This window comes from Rhinoderma darwinii, chromosome 3 (assembly GCF_050947455.1).
Source record: "Rhinoderma darwinii isolate aRhiDar2 chromosome 3, aRhiDar2.hap1, whole genome shotgun sequence".
Lineage (NCBI taxonomy): Eukaryota > Metazoa > Chordata > Amphibia > Anura > Rhinodermatidae > Rhinoderma > Rhinoderma darwinii.
In genome coordinates, this window is record NC_134689.1 from 220,301,707 (window position 1) to 220,326,960 (window position 25,254).

General features: G+C 38.5%; 1 protein-coding gene across 3 annotated transcripts in view; it reads right to left on the reverse strand.

The window, feature by feature from the left end:
* The window catches only part of OPTN (optineurin), a 43,625-nt gene extending 25,567 nt beyond the window's left edge, over positions 1-18,058 (reverse strand). Inside the window, exons 1-3 of one of the 3 annotated variants that reach the window (XM_075857412.1) lie at positions 17,900-18,055; positions 3,851-4,003; positions 470-669 (exon numbers count right to left, since the gene is read on the reverse strand). In XM_075857412.1, the coding sequence (XP_075713527.1) occupies positions 470-669; positions 3,851-3,965 (315 nt within the window). In that variant the 5' untranslated portion in view covers positions 3,966-4,003; positions 17,900-18,055. Of the gene's footprint in view, positions 1-469; positions 670-3,850; positions 4,010-17,899 lie in introns of all 3 variants that reach the window. The other 2 variants (XM_075857411.1, XM_075857413.1) reach the window with 2 other exon arrangements.
* Between the last annotated feature and the right edge of the window lie 7,196 nt (positions 18,059-25,254).

Consider the following 25,254-nt stretch of genomic DNA (forward strand, 5'->3'; position numbering starts at 1 on the left):
TTCTTCGGTTCTCCGCCCAGACCGGCCTCCTGGGGTGAGGTTTCATCCCATGTGACTGCTGAAGCCAATCACAGGATGCAGCAGTCACGTGGGCTGCAACGTCACACCAAGAGGCCAGAGCTGCACGGGGACCAGATTTTTTTCAACCACTGCTTTCCACAGCGAATATTCTGCCTGAAAAACTGCACTACAATTTGGTGCGTTTTTTGATGAAATTTCCTGCAGGTTCCAGGACGGATACGCTATGTACTTTTACTCAGCGTATCCGCCCTGTGTGAACATGGCCTTACTGTGCGCATTGGAAATTTAAGAAAGTAAACACAGTGTGGTGTTTCTACACTGCCTGAACTTTTGACTTAGAACCATTCCTACCTTAAATCATAATAGGACATTAATGTACACATGTATAGAAAATAAGGATTTGCTAATATTAGGTAATGTGACATAATAAGACTTTAGTGGCAGGCACCTGAGTTGAGAAGTTGTCTCTCTCCTTTAATAGCTGTATTTCCTTCTTCAATAATTTATTCTCATTACTCAATTCAAACTGGCGCAGCTTTCCTTCTATATATCCAGGTTCAGCCTGTCCTTGTTCTTCCCTCAGTTTTTCTCTCTTTAAGAGTTCCTCAAGACGCTCCTTCATTTCTTGATTTTTCTGCTTCATTGTTTCTAAACACGGTAAATATTATAAAATTATTAATAATTATAAAGATACAAAAATAAGATTAAATACGCAAATTGCTAGATCGGTGGGGTCCGACCATTGGGACCTCCACCAATCGCCAGAACACGGGATCCCGATCCCGTTTCCACCAGCCCGCCTATCAGGATCTAGGAGGAGTTTGAGTGGAGTGGCATCCAGGCATGCACCCTGCCACTCCATTTAAAGTCTTTGGCACTGACGGAAACAGTCGAGCGCACTGTGACTGTTTCCATCAGTGTCATAGACTCTGAATGGAACGGCAGGGTGCATGCAAGGCCACCGTTTCATTCAAACCGCTCCAAGCTGCTGTCTTGGTGGTGGACTGGGGTCCCCCATTCTGGTGATTGGTGGGGGTTCCAGTGGTCAGACCCCCACCGATCTAGCATTTCTCACCTATCTAATGAAGGTAAGTCTGTACAAACCTTTCGAAGATCATACAAATCCAGTGGATAGGTGAAAAATGTTTTACGCTGGAATACCTATGAGCAACGCTTGCCCAAAAGTAATACATTTGTATCTTTAACACATAAAATAAAGTCAGAAAAAGTTGGAGTTTAAGTTATTAGGGTTTCTGGAAAATTGATTTTATGTCCCGGTAAAAAAAAAAAACAACTACAAAAAAACCCTGTAGTGTTCCAGACGCATTGTTGTTTTTTAGATTGCAGCTTGCTCTGTCACTTGTTACTGCGGTACAATTTTCATATAAAAATAAATTTAAAAAAATGCTACTAAAATGGAAAATTATTTAATCATGTAGTTTTTACAATGCGGTAGCGGTGTTGCTCCCTGTCAGATAACTATGTCAAACCTGTTGCAGCATGTTGCTTCTAACTTGCTGCTATACAGCTTAGCAAACGTTTTTTGTCTTTATCAAACAAATGTCCTGAATCAGACAATCCAGCTTAACCAGTTAAAGACCGGTCCATAGTGTTTTTACGTCGGTCACTAACGGGCCTTATTCCGATGCCATAGACTTTTTACGTCGCTGCATCGGAATAAGTAAACAGAGCAGGGAGCTGTCAAATCTCCCTGCTCTCAGCTGCCAGAGGCAGCTGAGGGCTGGGGGCATCCCTGCTTGACCGGGTGAGATTGATATTAGTATCGATCTCACCCGTTTAACCCCTCAGATGCGGTGCACAATAGCGTGCACCGCATCTGAGTGGTTTTGGAGAGATGGAGGGAGCTCCCTCTCATCCCACCGACACCCGGCGATAAGATTGCCAAGTCTGTGTCTCCGATGGCAGCCGGGGGTCTAATAAAGGCCCCCAGGTCTGCCTGTGGTGAATGCCTGCTAGATCATGCCGGAGGCATGACCTAGCAGATGCCTGTCCGTTTTACACGGACAGGCATAATACACTGCAATACAGAAGTATTGCAGTGTATTATAATAGCGATCGGATAATCGCATAGTGAAGACCCCTAGTGGGACTAGTAAAAAAGTTTAATAAAAAGTGAAAAAAAATGAAAAACCCACTTTTTCCTCCTTACAAACTGCTTTATTATTAACAAACAAAATAAAGTAAAAAAGTTACACATATTTGGTATCGCCGTGTCCGTAACAACCCCAACTATAAACTTCTTACATCATTTAACCCGCACGGTGAACGTCGAAAAAAATAAAATAAAAAACCATGCAAAAATTGCTGTTTTCTTTGAATCCAGCCTTAAAAAAAATGTGATAAAAAAGTGATCAAAAAGTCGCATCTACTCCAAAATGGTACCGATAAAAACTACAAGTCGTCCCGCAAAAAAAAATCCCTCCTACAATTGCGTCAGTGAAAAAATAAAAACGTTACGGCTCTTCAAATATGGAGACACAAAAACAAATCATTTTGAAAACAAAGTGTTTTCACTGTGTAAAAGTAGTAAAACATACAAAAACTATACACATTTGGTATCGTTGCAATCGCAACAACCCACTGAATAAATTTATTGTGTTATTTATACCACACGGTAAACGGCGTAAATTTAGGACGCAAAAAAGTGTGGCGAAAGTGCTGTTTTTTTCCTATTCCCCCCCAAAAAAGTTAATCAATAAATTCTATGTACCCCAAAATGGCGCTATTAAAAATTACAACTTGTCCCGCAAAAAACAAGACCTTATACAGCTATGTCGACGCAAAAATAAAAAGTGTATAGCTCTTTGAATGAGAAGTTGGAAAAACATAAAAAAATGGCTTGGTCATGAACGTCTAAAATAGGCTGGTCATTAAGGGGTTAAAGGAACAGTGTCACCAAAAAATTTTTTTTTATATCAGTTTTATGTTAGGGTTTTATTAAAAACGTTTATATTTATTTGTGTGTTACTTTTTTTTATTTTTACACTTTTTCTTCCCTATGGGGGCTGCCATTTTTTTTTCCATTTCTGTATGTGTCGATTAACGACACATACAGACATGGAATACGGCAGCTCCAGTCCCATAGGGACTGCGAACGGGGCCCGTTCCATCCACTATGGTGTACGCCGTGTGTGTGGGAACGGCGCATGCGCCGCTCCCACACAGTCCGATTTGAAATGCGCGCCGTCCGGCGCCATTTTCCTGTGGACCGGAAGTCGCGGCCAGGCAGTAAGATTACTACTTCCGGTCGCGGCTTCCGGACTTGTGCACTTGGAGCAGCGGCAGCAGACGGAGCGGACGGAGCGGCGGCGACTGGAGCAGGTAAGTGATTTCTATGTATGTTCGTGTTTCAGTGTGTTTTACTAATGTATGTAAACCTACTACACTGTGTGTTAGCTAAAAAAATGGCGACACACAGTGTAGGCGGTTAGACCGTTCAAACCCCTCGTTTCTCCCGGCACTAGCCAGGATAAAGGACGGGGGGATTCTGAGAGCTCACTAGAGCGAGGGATTTTTTCCCAATTTTGCAGCATAAAGCAATGTGCTTGCTTTACCACATGCAATGCTGCAATTTTGGGAATTGCTCCATCTAGTGACCAGTGCTGGGAAATATTATAAATTGAATCCAATTTATAATATTTCCTGACTCGTGAAAAAAATAAAAAAAATTAGAACAATGTTTAATCACCTACACACTAATTGTTTAACTAAAAAAAAAAAAACATGTTTTGCTGGCAACACATTCCCTTTAATGTCAAAGTATAAACACCGTGATAAATAAAAATAAAAAATACAATTTGTTGGTTACCCTTTAATTTATTGTTTTCCACAAGCAGCTCCTTAATCTGTTCCAGCATGTCCGTATCACTTTTATTACAAAGGTTACTTGGAGATGGGTGTGCGTGTCCATTCATCATCTCCATGCCAGGAGTCTGGATAAAGCACTGTTCAGCTATTACCGCTGTAACTAAAACAGAAATGAAATCAATCCATACGTTATATACACACGCAAACGTTAAACCCACTTTTATTTCCACATGATAATATTAGTACGACATACCCGATGTGAGAACGTAAAAAGACTTGTGATATATATGGAGATTATAGGTCACAAATCAGCACTGTGACCATGTGGTCTTGTAATCCCCAAGAGCTGAAACGTCTTAGTGTCAGTGATCAGTACGAATCGGACCATAGCAAATACAGGACTGGTCTTTATAGTGCTATTGTTATACGCAAAAAACTTATGCTTTGCTTCTTCAAGCGCCTTGACTTGACAGTTAGAAGTGACAATGTGTTCCTTATACGAAGTTTATGTCACCTTATAAAATCCATTCAGTTTTAGGTAAGGCCAGACATGACGTATATTTCCTACCGTGGATTTCGATGCACGTGGATTTGCGGCCGACTTCACTCTTTACATTGCAAAGGGTGAAATCTATTTTGAGAATCTGTGTCAGAATGAACATGCTGCACAATTGAAAATCCACAGCATGCCCTCGATTTTTTGCAGCTTTTCTCCGCTACATGTTAAAATGCAGAATCGGCAGCGTCCGTTCCGTAGTTCCATATACTTGCTGATTGACACATACTGGTTCATCTATCTCAATGACCCCATGTGTATTCTGTAGGATCAGACAACATTCACTACAAACCATGGGGATTTTGCTGCAGATTCATCATAGATTTCACCCCTGTTGTGGTGAGAATCCAAAACAGAAATTGACATGCTGCACCATGAGCGGATTATCACATGGAAAAAGTTTCAAGCATGTGTATGAAATATAGAATATCTTATCTACTTCTGGTACTGTAATCCACGGCAGATTTTACCTGTGCAAATCCACAGGTAAAATCCTCAGCTATTCCGGCCTTAAAGAGGCTCTGTCACCACATTATAAGTGCCCTATCTCCTATATAAGGAGATCGGTGCTGTAATGTAGGTGACAGTAATGCTTTTTATTTTAAAAAATGATCTTTTTTCACAACGTTAGGAGCGATTTTGGTTTATGCTAATGAGCTTTCTTAATGCCCAAGTGGGCGTACTTTTACTTTCGACCAAGTGGGCATTGTACAGAGGAGTGCATGACGCTGACCAATCAGCATCATGCACTCCTCTCCATTCATTTACACTGCACTAGCGATATAGATATATCACTATGTGCAGCCTCATACACAAGCCCTAACATTACTAGTGTCCTGATAATGAATACACATGAAATCCAGCCTGGACGTCATGTGTATTCAGAATCCTGACACTTCTGAATCTTTTCTGTGGGATTCCGGCAAGTGAAACCAAATCTCGTTTAGCTCCGTAATTTCGCGAGATTTGGTTTCACTTGCCGGAATCTCACAAAAAAGTCAGAAGTGTCAGGATTCTGAGTACACATGACGTCCAGGCTGGTAGTGATGTATATTCATTATCAGGACACTGTAGTAATGTTAGGGTTTGTGTATGTAGCTGCACATAGTGATATAACTATATCGCTAGTGCAGTGTAAATGAATGGAGAGGAGTGCATGATGCCGATTGGTCAGCGTCATACACTCCTCTGTACAACGCCCACTTGGTCGAAAGTAAAAGTACGCCCACTTGGGCATTAAGAAAGCTCACTAGCATAAACCAAAATCGCTCCTGACGTTGTGAAAATAGATTGTTTTTTTAAATAAAAAGCATTACTGTCACCTACATTACAGCGCCAATCTCCTTATATAGGAGATAGGGCACTTATAATGTGGTGACAGAGTCTCTTTAAGGTACGGGCCACATGGAAACTTTTTGTAGCAATTGTTCGATTGTACGGATTCGAGTGACAGCTGCAGTCTACAAGATTGCATACAACTCAATCCCTTTGGACTGCAGTTTTCACTGGATAGTTAAAATCAATTAGTTAATCTACAAAAAGTCTCCATGTAGCCAGGCCTTATTCCTCAGCCTTAATGGAATACTTGTAAAGGCAGTTATGGTGTAAGTTAAAGTAAGCAAATCACCATCAGACAAAAAAAAAAAAAAAATCAAAAAAAATAAATCACTGGAATAACAGCTCAAGGGGTTTCACCATGAAGGACTTTTGTGGAATATACCCTGGAAATGCCCTAACAGTCTGATCAGTGGGTGTGTGACCGCTGGGTCCCTCACTTCTGCCAAAAACTCTCCATTAAACAATATGGGATATATGAAAACAGCCAAGTGATAGCATTCCCTGTCTTCGGTGTGGGTCCTAGCGTATGGACCGCATTAAAATAATAATTACCCGTACCTAGTCTTTAACCCCTTCCCGCACCTGGACGTAACTGTACGTCCAGGTGAGCAGTAACTTTGCGCACCTTGGCGTACAGTTACGTCCGCGCTTTAACAGTTAACCGCCGCGCGGCGCTACACCGCAGCGGCGGTTAACTGTGCAGGGTGTCAGCCCTGCTCTCCCCGTTGCCGATCAGCGGCCTGTCGCCGCTGAAATCGGCAATTAACCCCTTCGATGCGGTGGTCGATTGCGATCACCACATCGAAGAGGTTTACAGCGGATCGGCAGCCCCCCACATGTATTTGCGGGGGCTGGCGATCCTTATCATGGCAACCAGAGGCCAGACAATGACCTCCGGGTTGCCATGTACGGAAGCCTCGGAGGATCAGCCCCCGGCCGGTCCTCCGATGCTTCCTGTCAGTGTGACTGTCACGTCACAATGACAGTTAGAACACATTACACTACGTGTGTAGTGTAATGTGTTCCAGCAGCGATCAGAGCTGCCAGTCTAAGTGTCCCCTAGTGGGACAAGTAAAAAAAGTAAAAAAAAGATAATAAAAATGTTTTTAAAAAGTGTAAAAATAAAAAGTTAGAAGTGACATAAACAAAGAATGCTTTTTTTCCTATAATAAGTCTTTTATTATAGGAAAAAAATTAACACGTTAAAAAAAGTACACATATTTGGTATCGCCGCGTTCGTAACGACCCCAACTATAAAACTGTAATATTATTTTTCCCGCACGGTGAACACCACAAAAAAAATAAACAAAAAACAGTGCCCGAATCACAATTTTTTGGTTACCAACCCTCCCAAAATATACAATAAAAAGTGATCAAAAAGTCGCACGTACGCCAAAATGGTACCAATACAAACTACATCCCGTCCCGCAAAAAACAAGCCCTTACATCGCTTTTTTGACTGAAAAATAAAAACGTTATGGCTCTCAGAATAGGGTGACACAAAAATTTATTTATTTTATAAATAAGTGATTTTATTGCACAAACGCTGCAAAACATAACAAAATTATATACATCTGGTATCGCTGTAATCGTATCGACCCGCAGAATAAAGTATAATGGTCATTTATAGCCCAGGGTGAAGGCCATAAAAAAACGAATAAAAAACATTGTCAGAATTGATGGTTTTTGGTCACCTTGCTTGCCAAAAAATGGAATAAAACGTGATCAAAAAAATTTCTGGTACCCCAAAATGGTACCAATGAAAACTACAGATTGTCCCGCAAAGAATAAACCCTCACACAGCTCCGGTGGAGAAAAAATAAAACCGTTCTGGCTCTCAGAATATGGCGATGCAAAATGTGCGGAGTGTTCCAAAAGCGGATAAGATTGGGCGCCATTTACCAGTGCGACACCGGTCACATATCTGCGGATTATTATTTATTTACTGCATTATTATACCCTCTTATTATACCCTGATGTACCCCGCACAGATAACATGTACCCTGATGTACCCCGCACAGATAACATGTACCCTGATGTACCCCGCACAGATTACATATGCCCCCACATTACAAACTGAAACACCAGTAAAACCCCAAACAGAACAACTACCAAGCTACATCTGCGCCCCAAAAGCCAAATGACGCTCCCTCCCTTCTGAGCCCTGCAGCGTGCCCAAACACCAGTTTACGTCCACAGATATGGCATCGCCATACCCGGGAGAACCCGGTTAATATTTTATGAGGTATTTGTCTTCAGTGGCACAAACTGGGCATAACATATAGTGCACTAAAGTGGCATATGAGTGGAAAATTGTAATTTTCACTCCGCACCATGCGCTGCGCATTAACCCCTTCGCGCACCACAACCCAGCATGTCTTAGTGTGGGGGGTGATGTATGGAGCGTCTCACGTGAAAAATAAAGAATTTAAAACGGCAAAATCGCTGTTTTTTTGGTCACCTTCGCTCTACCTAAAAATGTAATAAAAAGTGCTCAAACAGTTGTATGTACCAAAAAATGGTACCAATAAAAACGACCGCTCGTCCCTCAATAAATAAGCCCTCATACCGCTCTATTGACTGAAAAATAAAAAAGTTGTGGCTCTTCGAACGCGGGGAGGAAAAAACTAAAAAGGAAAAGAAAAAAATGGATCAGTCCAGAAAGGGTTAATTACTTTCTAATGAAAAACCATTTATGACCACACGTGGGGTATAGCCGTACTCGGGGGAAATTGCTTTACAAATGTTGGGCAGCTTTTACCCCCTTTATCCTTTGTAAAATTGAAAAAAATGCAACATTTTAGTGGAAGAAATGTTGATATTCATTTTCATGGCCCAATTCTAATAAATCCTGCAAAAGACTTGTGGGGTCTAAATGCCCACTATACCCCTAGATAGATTCTTTAAGTGGTGTAATTTCCACTTTTGGTGGGTTTCCACTGTTTTGGCCTCTCAGGGGCTTTGCAAATGCGACATGGCACCCAAAAACCATTTCAGCTAAATTTGAGCTCCCAAAGCCAAATAGCGCTCCTTGCCTTCTAAGCCCCGCTGTGGGTCCAAACAGCACTTTATTACCACATATGGCGTATTTACGTAATCGGGAGAAATGGTTTTAGAAATGTTTGGGTGCTTTTTCGCCTTTATTCCTTGTAAAAATTAAAAATGGCTACCTTTTTTCAGAAAAAAAGTCGATTTTTACCTTTACAGAATAATTCCAATGAATTCAGCAAAACAACCGTGTGGTCAAAATGCTAACTTTACCCCTAGAAAAATTCCTTGATGAGTGTAGTTTCCAAAATGGGGTCACTTTCCGGGGGATTCCACTATTTTGTTCCCTCCAGTGCAATTCAAACGCGACATGGCACTGAAAACTATACCAGCAAAATCAGAATTTCAAAATCCAAATGGTGCTCCTTCCCTTCTGAGTCCTGCTGTGGGTCCAAACAGCAGTTTATTACCACATATGGGGTATTGCTATAATCAGGAGAAATTGCTTTACATATGTTGGGGTGTTTTTTCTCTTTTATTCCTTGAAAAAATTACAAATTTCTACGTTTTTTCAGAAAAAAAGTAGATTTTCACCTTCACAAACTAATTCAAATAAATTTAGCAAAAAAAACTGTGGGTTCAAAATGCTAATTATACCCCTAGATAAATTCCCTGAGGGGTGTAGTTTCCAAAATGAGGTCACTTTTGGGGGTCTTTATTGTTTTAGCCCCACAAGACCTCTTCAAACCTGACATGGTACCTAAAATATATGCTAAAAAAAAGGAGGCCCCAAAATCCACTAGGTGCTCCTTTGCTTCTGAGGCCGGTGTTTCAGTCCATGACCGCACTAGGGCCACATGTGGGGTATTTCTAAAAACTGCAGAATCTGGGCAATAAATAATAAGTTAAATTTCTCGGGTAAAACCTCCTGTGGTATAGAAATTTTTTTATTACAAATGAATTTTGTAAAAAAAAAATAAAATTTGTAACTTTCACCTCTACTTTGCTTTAATTCCTGTGAAACGCCTAAAGGGTTAATACACTTTCTGAATGCTGTTTTGAATACTTTGAGGGGTCCAGTTTTCAAAATGGGGTGATTTATGGGGACTTTCTAATATATAAGGTCCTCAAAGCCACTTCAGAACTGAACTGGTCCTTGTAAAAATCACCTTTTGAAATTTTCTTGAAAATATGAGAAATCGCTGCTAAAGTTCTAAGTCTTGTAACGTCCTAGAAAAATAAAACAATGTTCAAAAAACGATGCAAACATAAAGTAGACATATGGGTGATGTTAACTAGTGACTATTTTGTGTGGTATTACTTACTATCTGTTTCACAAGCAGATACATTTAAATTGAGAAAAATGCTAATTTTTGCAAATTTTCTCCAAATCTTGGTGTTTTTTACAAATAAATATTGAATTTATCAACCAAATTTTTTCACTAACATAAAGTACAATATGTCACGAGAAAACAATCTCAGAATCGCTTGGATAGGTAAAAGCATTCCGGAGTTATTACCACATAAAGTGACACATGTCAGATTTGAAAAATCGGCTTCGTCCTGAAGGCCAAAACAGGCTCAGTCCTGAAGGGGTTAATAGGAGTTAAGTCTTTCAGAATTTTCCTACATATAGTGATTGCACAATATGGGAAAACAACATTTCACTGAGAAAGATGTTTACTGCAAGATCTACAATACTGAAAATACAACACCTCTAAAAACAGCTAATTTAGGTGTAGCATAGTACTTTTCTTCATAAAACACCATACAAAAATAATTTAAAAAAAATAAGTATTTGAAAATAATAAAAAAAAAATGTAAAAAAATATTCAGTTCAGTCAGACACCTGGTATTTATTGTGAACTTATCAAGACATTGGAGTATAGTTAAAATTAAACGTAAAAAAACATTTCAAGGTACATAATGCAAAAAGCAAACTTCAACCTGTCCTAACCTAACAAACTAAAAATAAAATAACGTGGCATTGAATATCCAAGGTTTTATAAGGAACACATCTGCAAAATAATCTGAAATCTCTCTAAATTAGAAATAGATTTAGCAGTGGATTCATCATGTCGCCCACGGGTCACATTAGTATCAAAGGACAACGACCTGTCACTGGGGAGAAGTCCACTAATAGTAGTAATGCCCTGTAATAATCCAATCCATCTGTTTTTAATCCATCAACTATTAGGAACGAGGTTAAATGTCAGACTAGAATCATTTAACTATCTAAAGTAATCCCTTCTGGTTACAATGGCCTCAGGTTACAATATTTTTAACACACAATGGTCTCTGATGGGCAATTATAACCTGAAACCACATTCAACATACAATGCCAAAGACACGGCCAATTTCCTGTGCATGCAATTGGCTTTAATATCCACCCAATCAGTATGGGCATAGCACTGAAGCCCTGTTAATCAGGGCATCAGGTCTGGCCATGTTCACATGGCAAATTTTCCGGCATATTTCAGAGCTCATAAAACGCTTGTAATACGCTACGAAATACACTTTAGAAACGCCTGCAAACAACCTTCCATTGATTTGAATTGGAAATACACTGTGTAAATCATGAAGCGTATTTTTATCCTGCTAAATTAAAAAACGCCTCGCAAAAATACGCTTTGTAAAAAAGAAGTGAAATGTCACTTCTTGAAGCGTTTTACAAGCGGATTTTTCTTATTTCCAATTGACACTTTAAAAAAAAAAATGCTTTGAAAATACGACACAAAATACACTAAAAAAACGCTTTGAAAATCAGCTCCAAAATGGTCTCGTTTCAGAGGCTATTTTCTCTTGAAATCTAGCTTGTATTTTTCAGCCTGAGTATATGCCATGTAAGCAGCATATGTACATGCACAATTTAACAAAATGCAAAGCGAATGTACAGAAGATAAATCGAAATTAAATCAAATATTTGGTGTGACCACCCTTTTCCTTCAAAATAGCATCAATTCTTCTAGGTACACTTGCACACAGTTTTTGAAGGAACTCGGCAGGGAGGTTGTTTCAAACATCTTTGAGAACTAATCACAGATCTTCTGTGGATGTAGGCTTCCTCAAATCCTTCTGTTTCTTCATGTAATCCCAGACAGACACGATGATGGTGAGTTTAGGGCTCTGTGGAAGGAGGGGGGGGGGGGGGGGTCACATCATCACTTCCCGGGCTGCTTGTTCTTCTTTGCGATAAAGATAGTTCTTAATGACATTGGCTGTATGTTTGAGGTCGTTGTCCTGCTGCAGAACAAATTTGGAGCCAATCAGGCGCCTCCCTAATAGTATTGCATGATGGATATGTATATGTCAGCATTGAGGACACCATTATTCCTGACCAAATCCCCAACTTTATCTGCAGAAAGGAAGCCCCAAACTTGCAAAGAACCTCCACCATGCTTCACGGTTGCCTGCAGACAGTCATTATTGTACCGCTCTCCAGCCCTTCCTGAACAGCCAAATATTTCAAAATTTGACTCATACGTCCAGAGCACCTGTTGCCATTTTTCTGCACCCCAGTTCCTTTGTTTTCGTGCAAAGTGGAGTCACTTGGCCTTGTTTCCACATCAAAAGGTATGGCTTTTTGGCAGCAATTCTTCCATGAAGACCACTTCTGGCCAGACTTCTCTGAATAGTAGATGGGTGTACCTGTGTTCAGAGCTGATGGCTCTTGTGAATATCTTCCGATTTCGAAGGAAAGTAAGCATGATGTGTCTGATCTGCTACACAAAGCTTCCTTGGTTGACCACTGTGTCTACGCAACTTAAAGAGGCTCTGTCACCAGATTTTGCAACCCCTATCTGCTATTGCAGCAGATCGGCGCTGCAATGTAGATTACAGTAACGTTTTTATTTTTAAAAAACGAGCATTTTTGGCCAAGTTATGACCATTTTTGTAGTTATGCAAATGAGGCTTGCAAAAGTCCAAGTGGGTGTGTTTAAAAGTAAAAGTCCAACTGGGCGTGTATTATGTGCGTACATCGGGGCGTTTATAATACTTTTACTAGCTGGGCGTTCTGATGAGAAGTATCATCCACTTCTCTTCAGAACGCCCAGCTTCTGGCAGTGTAGACACACAGCGTGTTCTCGAGAGATCACGCTGTGTCGTCACTAACAGGTCCTGCATCGTGTCAGACGAGCGGGGACACATCGGCACCAGAGGCTACAGATGATTCTGCAGCAGAATCGGCGTTTGCAGGTAAGTAGCTACATCGACTTACCTGCTAACGCCGATGCTGCTGCAGAATCATCTGTAGCCTCTGGTGCCAATGTGTCCGACACGATGCAGGACCTGTGAGTGACGTCACAGATCTGCACTGCCAGAAGCTGGGCGTTCTGAAGAGAAGTGGATGATACTTCTCATCAGAACGCCCAGCTAGTAAAAGTAGTAAAACCGCCCCGATGTACGCACATAATACACGCCCACTTGGACTTTTGCAAGCCTCATTTGCATAACTACAAAAATGGTCATAACTTGGCCAAAAATGCTCGTTTTTTAAAAATAAAAACGTTACTGTAATCTACATTGCAGCGCCGATCTGCTGCAATAGCAGATAGGGGCTGCAAAATCTGGTGACAGAGCCTCTTGAAAAAGCAATCTACGCGAAACGCGCGTCGGGGTTTCTCTCCACACTTGGGAGCTGTTACAATCTGAGGAGCCACATGGGTTAGTACTTGCTGGTCTTGTTTTACTAAGGACTAATATATTTTTTGTCACGTTGTTACCAGATCATCTGTATACTTTTGACATTTATCTGAAATAGGTCATCTTTACTGTTGGTCCCTGTTCTGAATTAGTTACGATACTGACACTGAGTGTGTCTAAATTACTTGCTACTATAATCAAATCACTACCTCTGTACTCCCGATTATTGTCCATAGAGACATAGTATACTGGGAATTTGCTGTAATTATGTTTGGACACAAGTGTTCTGCTATTATATGGTTCTAGGGATTTGCTTTGTAAGTATATTATATCCTTTTTGGTAACTTTTTATGGGATACCTTCCCGACTAAATGTGACTAAATGTGACATACACAAATTGTACTAATTTAAGTAGTTTTTTGTGGCTCCATACTGTCTCCTATTTTGGAGATATACAGTTATTGGGTTTGTAGTCTGTTTTTAATTATGTATTTTTGTATGTCTCAATAAAATTTGTATTTTTTGATATTTTGTGCTTCATACTTGAATAGTTCCGACTCCTTCTTCTCGTGTATTTAGTATATGATGTTTGGAGTTTCTATTTTTACTATTGGGGAGCTGGGAATTGCTGCACTTGCTGGTAGCTCAACCCATATGACATTATAGTCCCATGAGACATTTGTGTATAATAGTTACATAGTTAGTACGGCTGAAAAAAGACACATGTCCATGAGCAGAGGAAGCGTGATCTCGTTGTAACCTGTCATTTACCACATAATCTCGCGAGATTGGTCAGCGTCATACACTCCCCTGTACAACGTCCACTTGGTCTAAAGTAAAAACACGCCCACTTGGGCATTAAGCAACTCATTAGCATAAATCTAAAATCGCTAATAAAGTGGTAAAAATAGATCGGTTTTTTAAAATAAAAAGCATTACTGTCACATACATTATTACGCCCATCTCCTTATGTAGGAGATAGGGCACTTATAATGTGGTGACAGAGCCTCTTTAAGGACACCACCTGGTTTCCAAGGCACAGTTGATTTGACACCACGTCCTCGCTCAATATCGGTCTCTTCTCCGCCTCACAGTTCGAAGTTCATGTAAGGAGGAGGGTATTTTGTTGTTCGCTGTAGGAGTTGAATCCCTAATCCCCGGCCACAGCTTCGGCCAAAGCTGTGGTCCGGGGATTCCGCTCCAGGATGTGGACAGTGACGTCAGGGACTTCTCCTGGAGCGGTCCCCTACTCCTGAAGAGGAATCCTCAGCGCTGTGGCCGGGGATTCCGCTCCAGGATATGTACAGTGACGTCAGGGACTTCTCCTGGAGCGGTCCCCTACTCCTGAAGAGGAATCCTCAGCGCTGTGGCCGGTGATTCCGCTCCAGGGGAAGTCCGTGACATCACTTTCCTTATATGGACAGTGACGTCAGGGACTTCTGAAGCGGAATCGCCAGCGCCGTGGCCGGTGATTCCAATCCAGGAGATGTCCCTGACTTCACTGTCCATATATGGACATTGAAGTCAGGGACTTCTCCTGGAGCGGTCCCCTAGAGGTAGGGGTGCCATCTATGGGGGGGGGGGGTGCCACCTATGGGGGGTGGCTATGTACAAGGGTGCTGTGTGGCACCACCTACAAGGAGGGCTGTGTGGCATTACCTATAAGGGGGGCTGTGTGGCAGTATCTACAGAGGGCAGTGTGTGGCATTATCTACAGGGGGGCTGTGGCAATATGTACAGGGTGCTGTGTGGCAAAATCTACAGAGGGCAGTGGGTGGCATTATCTACAAGGGGGGCTGTGGCAGTATCTACAGAGGGCAGTGTGTGGCATTATCTACAGGGGCTGTGTGGCATTATCTACAGAGGGAAGTGTGTGGCAGAAAATTAACGCCTCATGCACATGACTGTGTGCGCCGGCTGAGTCCGTCAGTGATCCGAGGAAAGATAGAACATGTCCTAACTTTCCTCAGAGCGGAGACTCGGACCCGATTCACCGCTAAAGTGAATGGGTCCGTGAAAACTATTGGGTGCCACTCGGATGCCGTCAAAAACAGCTCGAGTGGCACAACGGTCGTGTGCATGAGGCGTTACAAATTAAATTCATCCGTTTTTAAAACGGACAGGGAAAAAAACGGGTACAAAACAGGAAGTTAAAAACGGAGACACGGCCCGGAACAGATGCAAAACGTCCGAGAAAAACAGACGTTGACACTCAGACCCGGTCGTGTGAATAGAGCCTTACATAGGACTGCAGTTAGCATCTACACTATCTATACTGAGAGTTATCACTGAGTTATCTGTGGTGTTACATAGGACTGCAGGTAACATCTACTACATTATACCTTTACCCTGGGTGAATAATCTATTATTCAGCAAACGCTTCCGCATTTTTCTTAGGTTTCAAATTTTGGTAATTAGGTTTTAAAATACACTTGGATTTTTTTTATAATATTTTTTACAAATACTTATTCCTTTTGCTAGCAAACCCGTGTAACAGGTTTTCTATACTAGTGATATATATATATATATAGCAAAACAGAAAGTCCAGCAGCACCGGAAAAGGTGTGGGTGCAAGCCCTAGGGAGCAGACCAAGCGCCCAGCTATACAGAAATCCAAAAAACAGGCAGCACACCGTAGTTTGAAGTGTAAAAAAGAGGGTACTTTATTGCCCCATGTGCGACGTTCAAGCTCTATCCGCTAGAGCCTTTCTAGATTTATTTTACACACACACACACACACACACACACACACACACACACATATATATTTCTCTGGGTGGATACCAATGGGAATTTATTCGTTACAACGTAACCTTCAATATAGGTATCCACCCAGTGACATATATGTAATACATTATCCGAGGGAAAACCACTAAGATTTATCTACCATTGAACAGTGAACAACACACACACACACACACACACACACACACACACACACACACACAAAACTTTACTGGTAAATAAGGGAGGAGAAGGGTTGAAGTCCACAAGATGTAATAGAAACGAAAGTGAAGAAAAGCTGTGACGTGGGAGGGAGACGATATGATCAACCAGTGGGTTCTGTATTACTGAAGAGCATGCCCTGATAGGCTGTGTAGCGCCCCCTCTCTGCAGTACAGTAATAGTGAAGTTATAATGATCGTCTTAGAACAAATTCACTCTGTTATTTAAGGGACCTCTAAATGAGGAATGTTAAAGGGAAATACTGACAGAATAAAAACATTTGTGCAGCATCAGAACACAGGAAGAGAGAAAGATCTCTGTATCTCTTTATATTACTATATACTACATCAGTGTTTTCCCCCAAGCCCCATTTATTACCTATACACTGGATAGGTGATAAATGTAAGATCGCTGGGCGCTCCATACAAACTATGAATGTGGGAGTTACCATAACCTTCATAGTGTGAACGTGGATCAGCAGGGCGCATGCTCATCCGCCACTCCATACACTTCACTGCGGCTGTGCTGGAGGGAAGGAGCAGGCGAACTTGGGGTCACTGTACTAGTAGGGGGTCCCAGCAATCTAACATTTAACACCCGACCTGTGAAAAGGAGATAAATATTCTGTGGGAAAACCCCTTTAATATTGTACAGGTCAATAATAGGCACATGCGTTTTCTCCATGGGAAATGACCTGTTGGTGTTCCTTGAGGACTGGATTAGGAACTGGAATACATTTTACATAGTAACATCAGAGCAAACAAACTAATCCAACATTGGAGAGATTTCTTAAAAAAAATTCAAATATTTTTTTTCCCAATCTGCCTTAACAATGACAACTGTAATCTGATTGGTTGCCATGGACTACCCTGTTAACATTTGTACCTACAAAAAAAACGTCTCTTGTATCTAGGCAAAAAAATGTCATCAGGAGCCAAGATAAAGCCCAAAATTGTCCTGATGATATTAATAGACTTATCTACCACCAGAGGGCGGAGTTACACACACTAGAAACAGGTCCATCACTTACACGTGATGTGGGTGACGGGTGCAAGGAAGGGTGCTGTACCAGGAGACGTGCGGGCACAAGGGGACGGTACCGGGACATTTGCCGCACGACTACCGCTTCAGTTGCACGATCTTAGTTCACACAATATCAGTATCATAGTGCGACTATTTACACACGTGTCCTGCGAGTCACACTCCAATAGAAGTGAACGGAGTCCACAACTGCCCTGATCCCCATTCACTTCTACCGTCCCACCAAAGCTGAATTAACAAGCAACTTTTGCTCAACACTGACACAGAAAACGACACGAGCGTAAAGCGAGGCTCTATGGATGCAGCCAGTTCTTATTTTTATACTACTCAGTCCCTGAAATGCCATACGCCTGATAACAGGGGCAGTTAGTACAGGCCGTGGTACTGGTAAGGATGACACAAGGTGTATGGATATACAGCGGACCAGTAAAGGGCTTAGAACAGGTGGCATGTGTGGGTAGTATAATACAGAGAACAGACTATACCCCCAGGCCGCTTGGCACAGCGGGTTAGCATAGAGGACACTGAAGTTCTCACCTGCGTCCTTGTCGCTGAACTGTCATCTGAAACACCGCACTTTCCGTAATATTCCATTAGCCACCAACGAGTGACACGCCCATATGTCGTGCGTCATGTGACCGCGCAGATGGCAGGACGAAGGGGAATTCCCAGCCAGGAACATGTGACTGTGGAGTCACGTGATCTGCGGTAAGTTTACGTTTAGCTTGTGTGTGATTGGTTGAGTGCTGGATGACGAGGTTTGTTGACGCTGAGTCTGTCGGTATTAGCGCCTAGGACCCTGGGAAAGGCTGTTTAGTGATCGGGCGGAGCTTATCTCTGTACGCAGGAGAACGATGTAACCCTCATGTGATGAGAGCAGGGTCCTCCCTGCCGGGACTTGCGGTCATCGGACAGAGTGATGATCATCACAATATAATATTTGCTTTAGTATAAGATCTTAGCCACTCGTCTCACTCCATTCCTGTCCACAATAATCCATAGGGACCAGACGGGCTTTCTCCCAGCGAGAGAGGCCAGAGATAACACCATCCGGGCCATTAACCTCATTGACTATATCACCTCCGCCTCGGCCTTGTTGCTCTCCACGGATGCCGAAAAAGCATTCGACTGGTCGTTTCTCCAAGAGACTCTATCTTAGGCATCATTTACACGAGCGTAATATACGTGCATGCAACACGCGTGCTTTTCACGTGTTTTGTACGCACCTATATTACTCTATGGGGCAGTGCAGACAGTCCATGAGTTTTGCGCAGCGTGAGTGCGCTGCGTAAAACTCACGACATGTTCTATATTTCAGCATTTTTCGCGCATCACGCACCCATTGAAGTCAATGGGTGCGTGAAAACCACGCAGGTCGCACGGAAGCACTTCCGTGCGAACTGTGTGATTCGCGCAAACGGCTGTCAAACTCTGAATGTAAACAGTAAAGCACCACGTGCTTTTCTGTTTACAAACATCCAAACAGAGTGTCATAATGATGGCGGCTGCGCGAAAATCACGCAGCCGCGCATCATACACTGATGACACACGCAGCTGTTAAGTGCATTTTGCGCCCCCAAACGCCGCATTTTTTGCGTGCGCAAAACGCACACGCTCGTGTAAATCAGGCCTTACATAGGTCTAGGCCAAAGCATGCTCAGCTGGACTGTGAGCTTATACTCATCCCCATAGGCGAGGGTGAACGGCCATACTTCCTCTTCCTTCCCCATCACTAACGGAACCCGCCAGGGCTGCCCGCTATCTCCTCTGATTTTCACCTTGTGTCTAGAAGCCTTCCTTGGTCACGTCCGTGATGACCCGGACATTACAGGTGTGATAGTCGGAGATACATCTCACAAAGTCGTGGCATACGCTGATGACTTACTATTTTTCCTCTCACGCCCCCCGTATCTCGGTGCATAACTTGTTAGCTGAATTTCAAACATTTGCATCTTTGTCCAATTTTAAAATAAACTTTCAAAAATTAGAAGCACTCAATGTATCCCTTCCAAGCCAATTAGTAGCAGCCCTGGCGGATTCCATCCCTTTAAAATGGGCTACTGGCGCCATTAAATATCTAGGGCTAAGCCTTTTAAATCAGCCTTCCCAACTCTACGCTTGTAACTACCCCATCTACTACAATCGATTAAAGGAGACCTTGACAGATGGTCTAAAGCAGGGGTCTCAAAAGTGGGCCGCATATAGAAAAAATGTGAAGGTGAAGGGGCCGCGTTACTTTCAAATTTGATACCATACAAAATTATTGTTAAGCAATTAGTTATTTGAACTACTATAATAATACTACATTACTAGAATAATACTGTATTACTATAATAATACTACATTACTATAACACTACATTACTATAATAATACAACATTACTATAATACTATAATACTACATTACTATAACAATACTACATGACTATAACACTACATTACTATAATAATACTACATTACTATAACACTACATTACTATAATAATACTACATTACTATAACACTACATTACTATAATACTACATTACTATAATACTACACTATAATACTACATTACTATAACACTACATTACTATAATACTACATTACTATAATACTACACTATAATACTACATTACTATAACACTACATTACTATAATAATACTACATTACTATAACACTACATTACTATAATAATACTACATTACTATAACACTACATTACTATAATAATACAACATTACTATTATAATGCTACATTACTATAATAATACTACATTACTATAATAATACTACATTACTATAATAACAATACTACATTACTATAATAAGACTACATTACTATAACATTACTATAATAATACTACATTACTATAACAATACTACATTACTATAATAACAATACTACATTACTATAATAAGACTACATTACTATAACATTACTATAATAATACTACATTACTATAACAATACTACATTACTATAATAAGACTAAATTACTATAACATTACTATAATAATACTACATTACTATAACATTACTATAATAATACTACATTACTATAATAATACAACATTACTATAACATTACTATAATAATACTACATTACTATAATAATACAACATTACTATAATAATACTACATTACTATAATAATACTACATTACTATAATAATACAACATTACTATTATAATAATAACACTACTTTACTATAATGCTACAGTACTATAACAATACTACATTTTTATAATAATAATACTACATTACTATAACAATACTATAATAATACAACATTACTATTATAATAATAACAACACTACTTTACTATAATGCTACATTACTATAACTACTACATTTTTATAATAATCATACTAAATTACTATAACACTACATTACCATAACAATACTACATTACTATAATAATACTAAACTACTATAACAATACTGCATTACTATAATAATACTACATTACTATAATACTACTACATTACTATAACAATACTACATTACTATAATACTACTACATTACTATAACACTACATTACCATAACAATACTACATTACTATAACAATACTAAACTACTATAACAATACTGCATTACTATAATAATACTACATTACTATAATACTACTACATTACTATAACAATACTACATTACTATAATACTACTACATTACCATAACAATACTACATTACTATAACAATACTAAACTACTATAACAATACTGCATTACTATAATAATACTACATTACTATAATACTACTACATTACTATAACAATACTACATTACTATAATACTACTACATTACTATAACAATACTACATTACTATAACAATACTACATTACTATAATACTACTACATTACTATAACAATACTACATTACTATAATACTACTACATTACTATAACAATACTACATTACTATAATACTACTACATTACTATAATACTACTACATTACTATAACAATACTACATTACTATAATACTACTACATTACTATAATACTACTACATTACTATAACAATACTACATTACTATAATACTACTACATTACTATAACAATACTACATTACTATAACAATACTACCTTACTATAATACTACTACATTACCATAATACTACTACATTACTATAATACTACTACATTACTATAATACTACTACATTACTATAACAATACTACATTACTATAATACTACTACATTACTATAACAATACTACATTACTATAACAATACTACATTACTATAATAACAATACTACATTACTATAATACTACTACATTACTATAATACTACTACATTACTATAACAATACTACATTACTATAATACTACTACATTACTATAATACTACTACATTACTATAACAATACTACATTACTATAATACTACTACATTACTATAACAATACTACATTACTATAACAATACTACATTACTATAATAACAATACTACATTACTATAATACTACTACATTACTATAACAATACTACATTACTATAATAACAATACTACATTACTATAATACTACTACATTACTATAACAATACTACATTACTATAATACTACTACATTACTATAACAATACTACATTACTATAACAATACTACCTTACTATAATACTACTACATTACCATAATACTACTACATTACTATAACAATACTACATTACTATAATACTACTACATTACTATAACATTACTATAACAATACTACATTACTATAATAATACTACATTACTATAATACTACTACATTACTATAACAATACTACATTACTATAATACTACTACATTACTATAACAATACTACATTACTATAACAATACTACATTACTATAATAACAATACTACATTACTATAATACTACTACATTACTATAATACTACTACATTACTATAACAATACTACATTACTATAATACTACTACATTACTATAATACTACTACATTACTATAACAATACTACATTACTATAATACTACTACATTACTATAACAATACTACATTACTATAACAATACTACCTTACTATAATACTACTACATTACCATAATACTACTACATTACTATAATACTACTACATTACTATAACATTACTATAACAATACTACATTACTATAATAATACTACATTACTATAATACTACTACATTACTATAACAATACTACATTACTATAATACTACTACATTACTATAACAATACTACATTACTATAATAATACTACATTACTATAATAACAATACTACATTGCTATAATACTACTACATTACTATAACAATACTACATTACTATAAAAATACTAAACTACTATAACAATACTGCATTACTATAACAATACTACATTACTATAATACTACTACATTACTATAATACTACTACATTACTATAATACTACTACATTACTATAACAATACTACATTACTATAATACTACTACATTACTATAACAATACTACATTACTATAACAATACTACCTTACTATAATACTACTACATTACCATAATACTACTACATTACTATAACAATACTACATTACTATAATACTACTACATTACTATAACATTACTATAACAATACTACATTACTATAATAATACTACATTACTATAATACTACTACATTACTATAACAATACTACATTACTATAATACTACTACATTACTATAACAATACTACATTACTATAACAATACTACATTACTATAATAACAATACTACATTACTATAATACTACTACATTACTATAATACTACTACATTACTATAACAATACTACATTACTATAATACTACTACATTACTATAATACTACTACATTACTATAACAATACTACATTACTATAATACTACTACATTACTATAACAATACTACATTACTATAACAATACTACCTTACTATAATACTACTACATTACCATAATACTACTACATTACTATAACAATACTACATTACTATAATACTACTACATTACTATAACATTACTATAACAATACTACATTACTATAATAATACTACATTACTATAATACTACTACATTACTATAACAATACTACATTACTATAATACTACTACATTACTATAACAATACTACATTACTATAATAATACTACATTACTATAATAACAATACTACATTGCTATAATACTACTACATTACTATAACAATACTACATTACTATAACAATACTAAACTACTATAACAATACTGCATTACTATAACAATACTACATTACTATAATACTACTACATTACTATAATACTACTACATTACTATAATACTACATTAATATAACAATACTACATTACTATAATAACACTACTACATTACTATAATACTACATTACTCTAAAATATTACATTACTATAATAATAGTGCTAGGTTTAAATTTAACAGAAATTTGCGAGATTTCTCCATGTGCTTATTTAACCCGTTAGTGACCGGCCCATCGTGTTTTTACGTCGGTCACTAACGGGCCTTATTCCGATGCCATAGACTTTTTAAGTCGCGGCATCGGAATAAGTAAACAGAGCAGGGAGCTGTCAAATCTCCCTGCTCTCAGCTGCCAGAGGCAGCTGAGGGCTGGGAGCGTCCCTGCTCTGCCGGGTGAGATCGATATTAGTATTGATCTCACCCGTTTAACCCTTCAGATGCGGTGCGCAATAGCGAGCACCGCATCTGAGTGGTTTTGGAGAGAGGGAGGGAGTTCCCTCTCCCCCCCACCGACACCCCGCGATACGATCGCCGAGTGTCTGTGTCTCCAATGGCAGCCGGGGGCCTAATAAAGGCCCCCAGGTCTGCCTGGTGCGAATGCCTGCTAGATCATGCCGGAGGCATGACCTAGCAGATGCCTGTCTGTTTTAAACGGACAGGCATAATACACTGCAATACAGAAGTATTGCAGTGTATTATAATAGTGATTGCAGAATCGCATATTATAGTCCCCTAGTGGGACTAGTAAAAAAGTAAAAAAAAAAGTTTAATAAAGTTAATGAAAAAAAATGTGAAAAAAAAATGAAAAACCCACTTTTTCCCCTTACAAACTGCTTTACTATTAAAAAACCAAAATAAAGTAAAAAAGTTACACATATTTGGTATCACCGCGTCCGTAACGACCCCGACTATAAAGCTATTATATTACTTAACCCGCACGGTGAACGCTGTAAAAAATTGAATAAAAAACGACAGAAAAATTGCTGTTTTCTGTGAATCCTGACTTTAAAAAAATTTGATTAAAAAGTGATCAAAAAGTCGCATCTACTCCAAAACGGTACCAATAAAAACTACAAGTCGTCCTGCAAAAAAAAGCCCTCATACAACCACATCGGCAAAAAAATAAAAACGTTACGGCTCTTCAAACATGGAGACTCAAAAACAAATAATTTTGAAAAAAAAGCGTTTTTACTGTGTAAAAGTAGTAAAACATACAAAAACTATACAAATTTGGTATCGTTGCAATCGTAACAACCCGCTGAATAAACTTAGTGTGTTATTTATACCACACGGTAAACGGCGTAGATTTAGGACGCAAAAAAGAGTGGCGAAATTTCAGATTTTTTTCTATTCCCCCCCAAAAAAAAGTTAAGAAAAGTTAATCAATAAATAATATGTACCTCAAAATGGTGCTATTAAAAAATACAACTTGTCCCGCAAAAAACAAGACCTTATACAGCTATGTCGACGCAAAAATAAAAAGGTTATAGCTCTTGGAATGCGACGGTTGAAAAACGTAAAAAATAGCTTGGTTATTAAGGTCCAAAATAGGCTGGTCATTAAGGGGTTAAACAATCCAGTTTTAGGGTGTGTTCACACAGAGTGTTTTCAGGCCATAAACGTCCCGAAAAATGGCTGAAAAATGGGAAGCAGAACGCCTCCAAACATCTGCCCATTGATTCCAATGGGAAAAATGGCGTTAT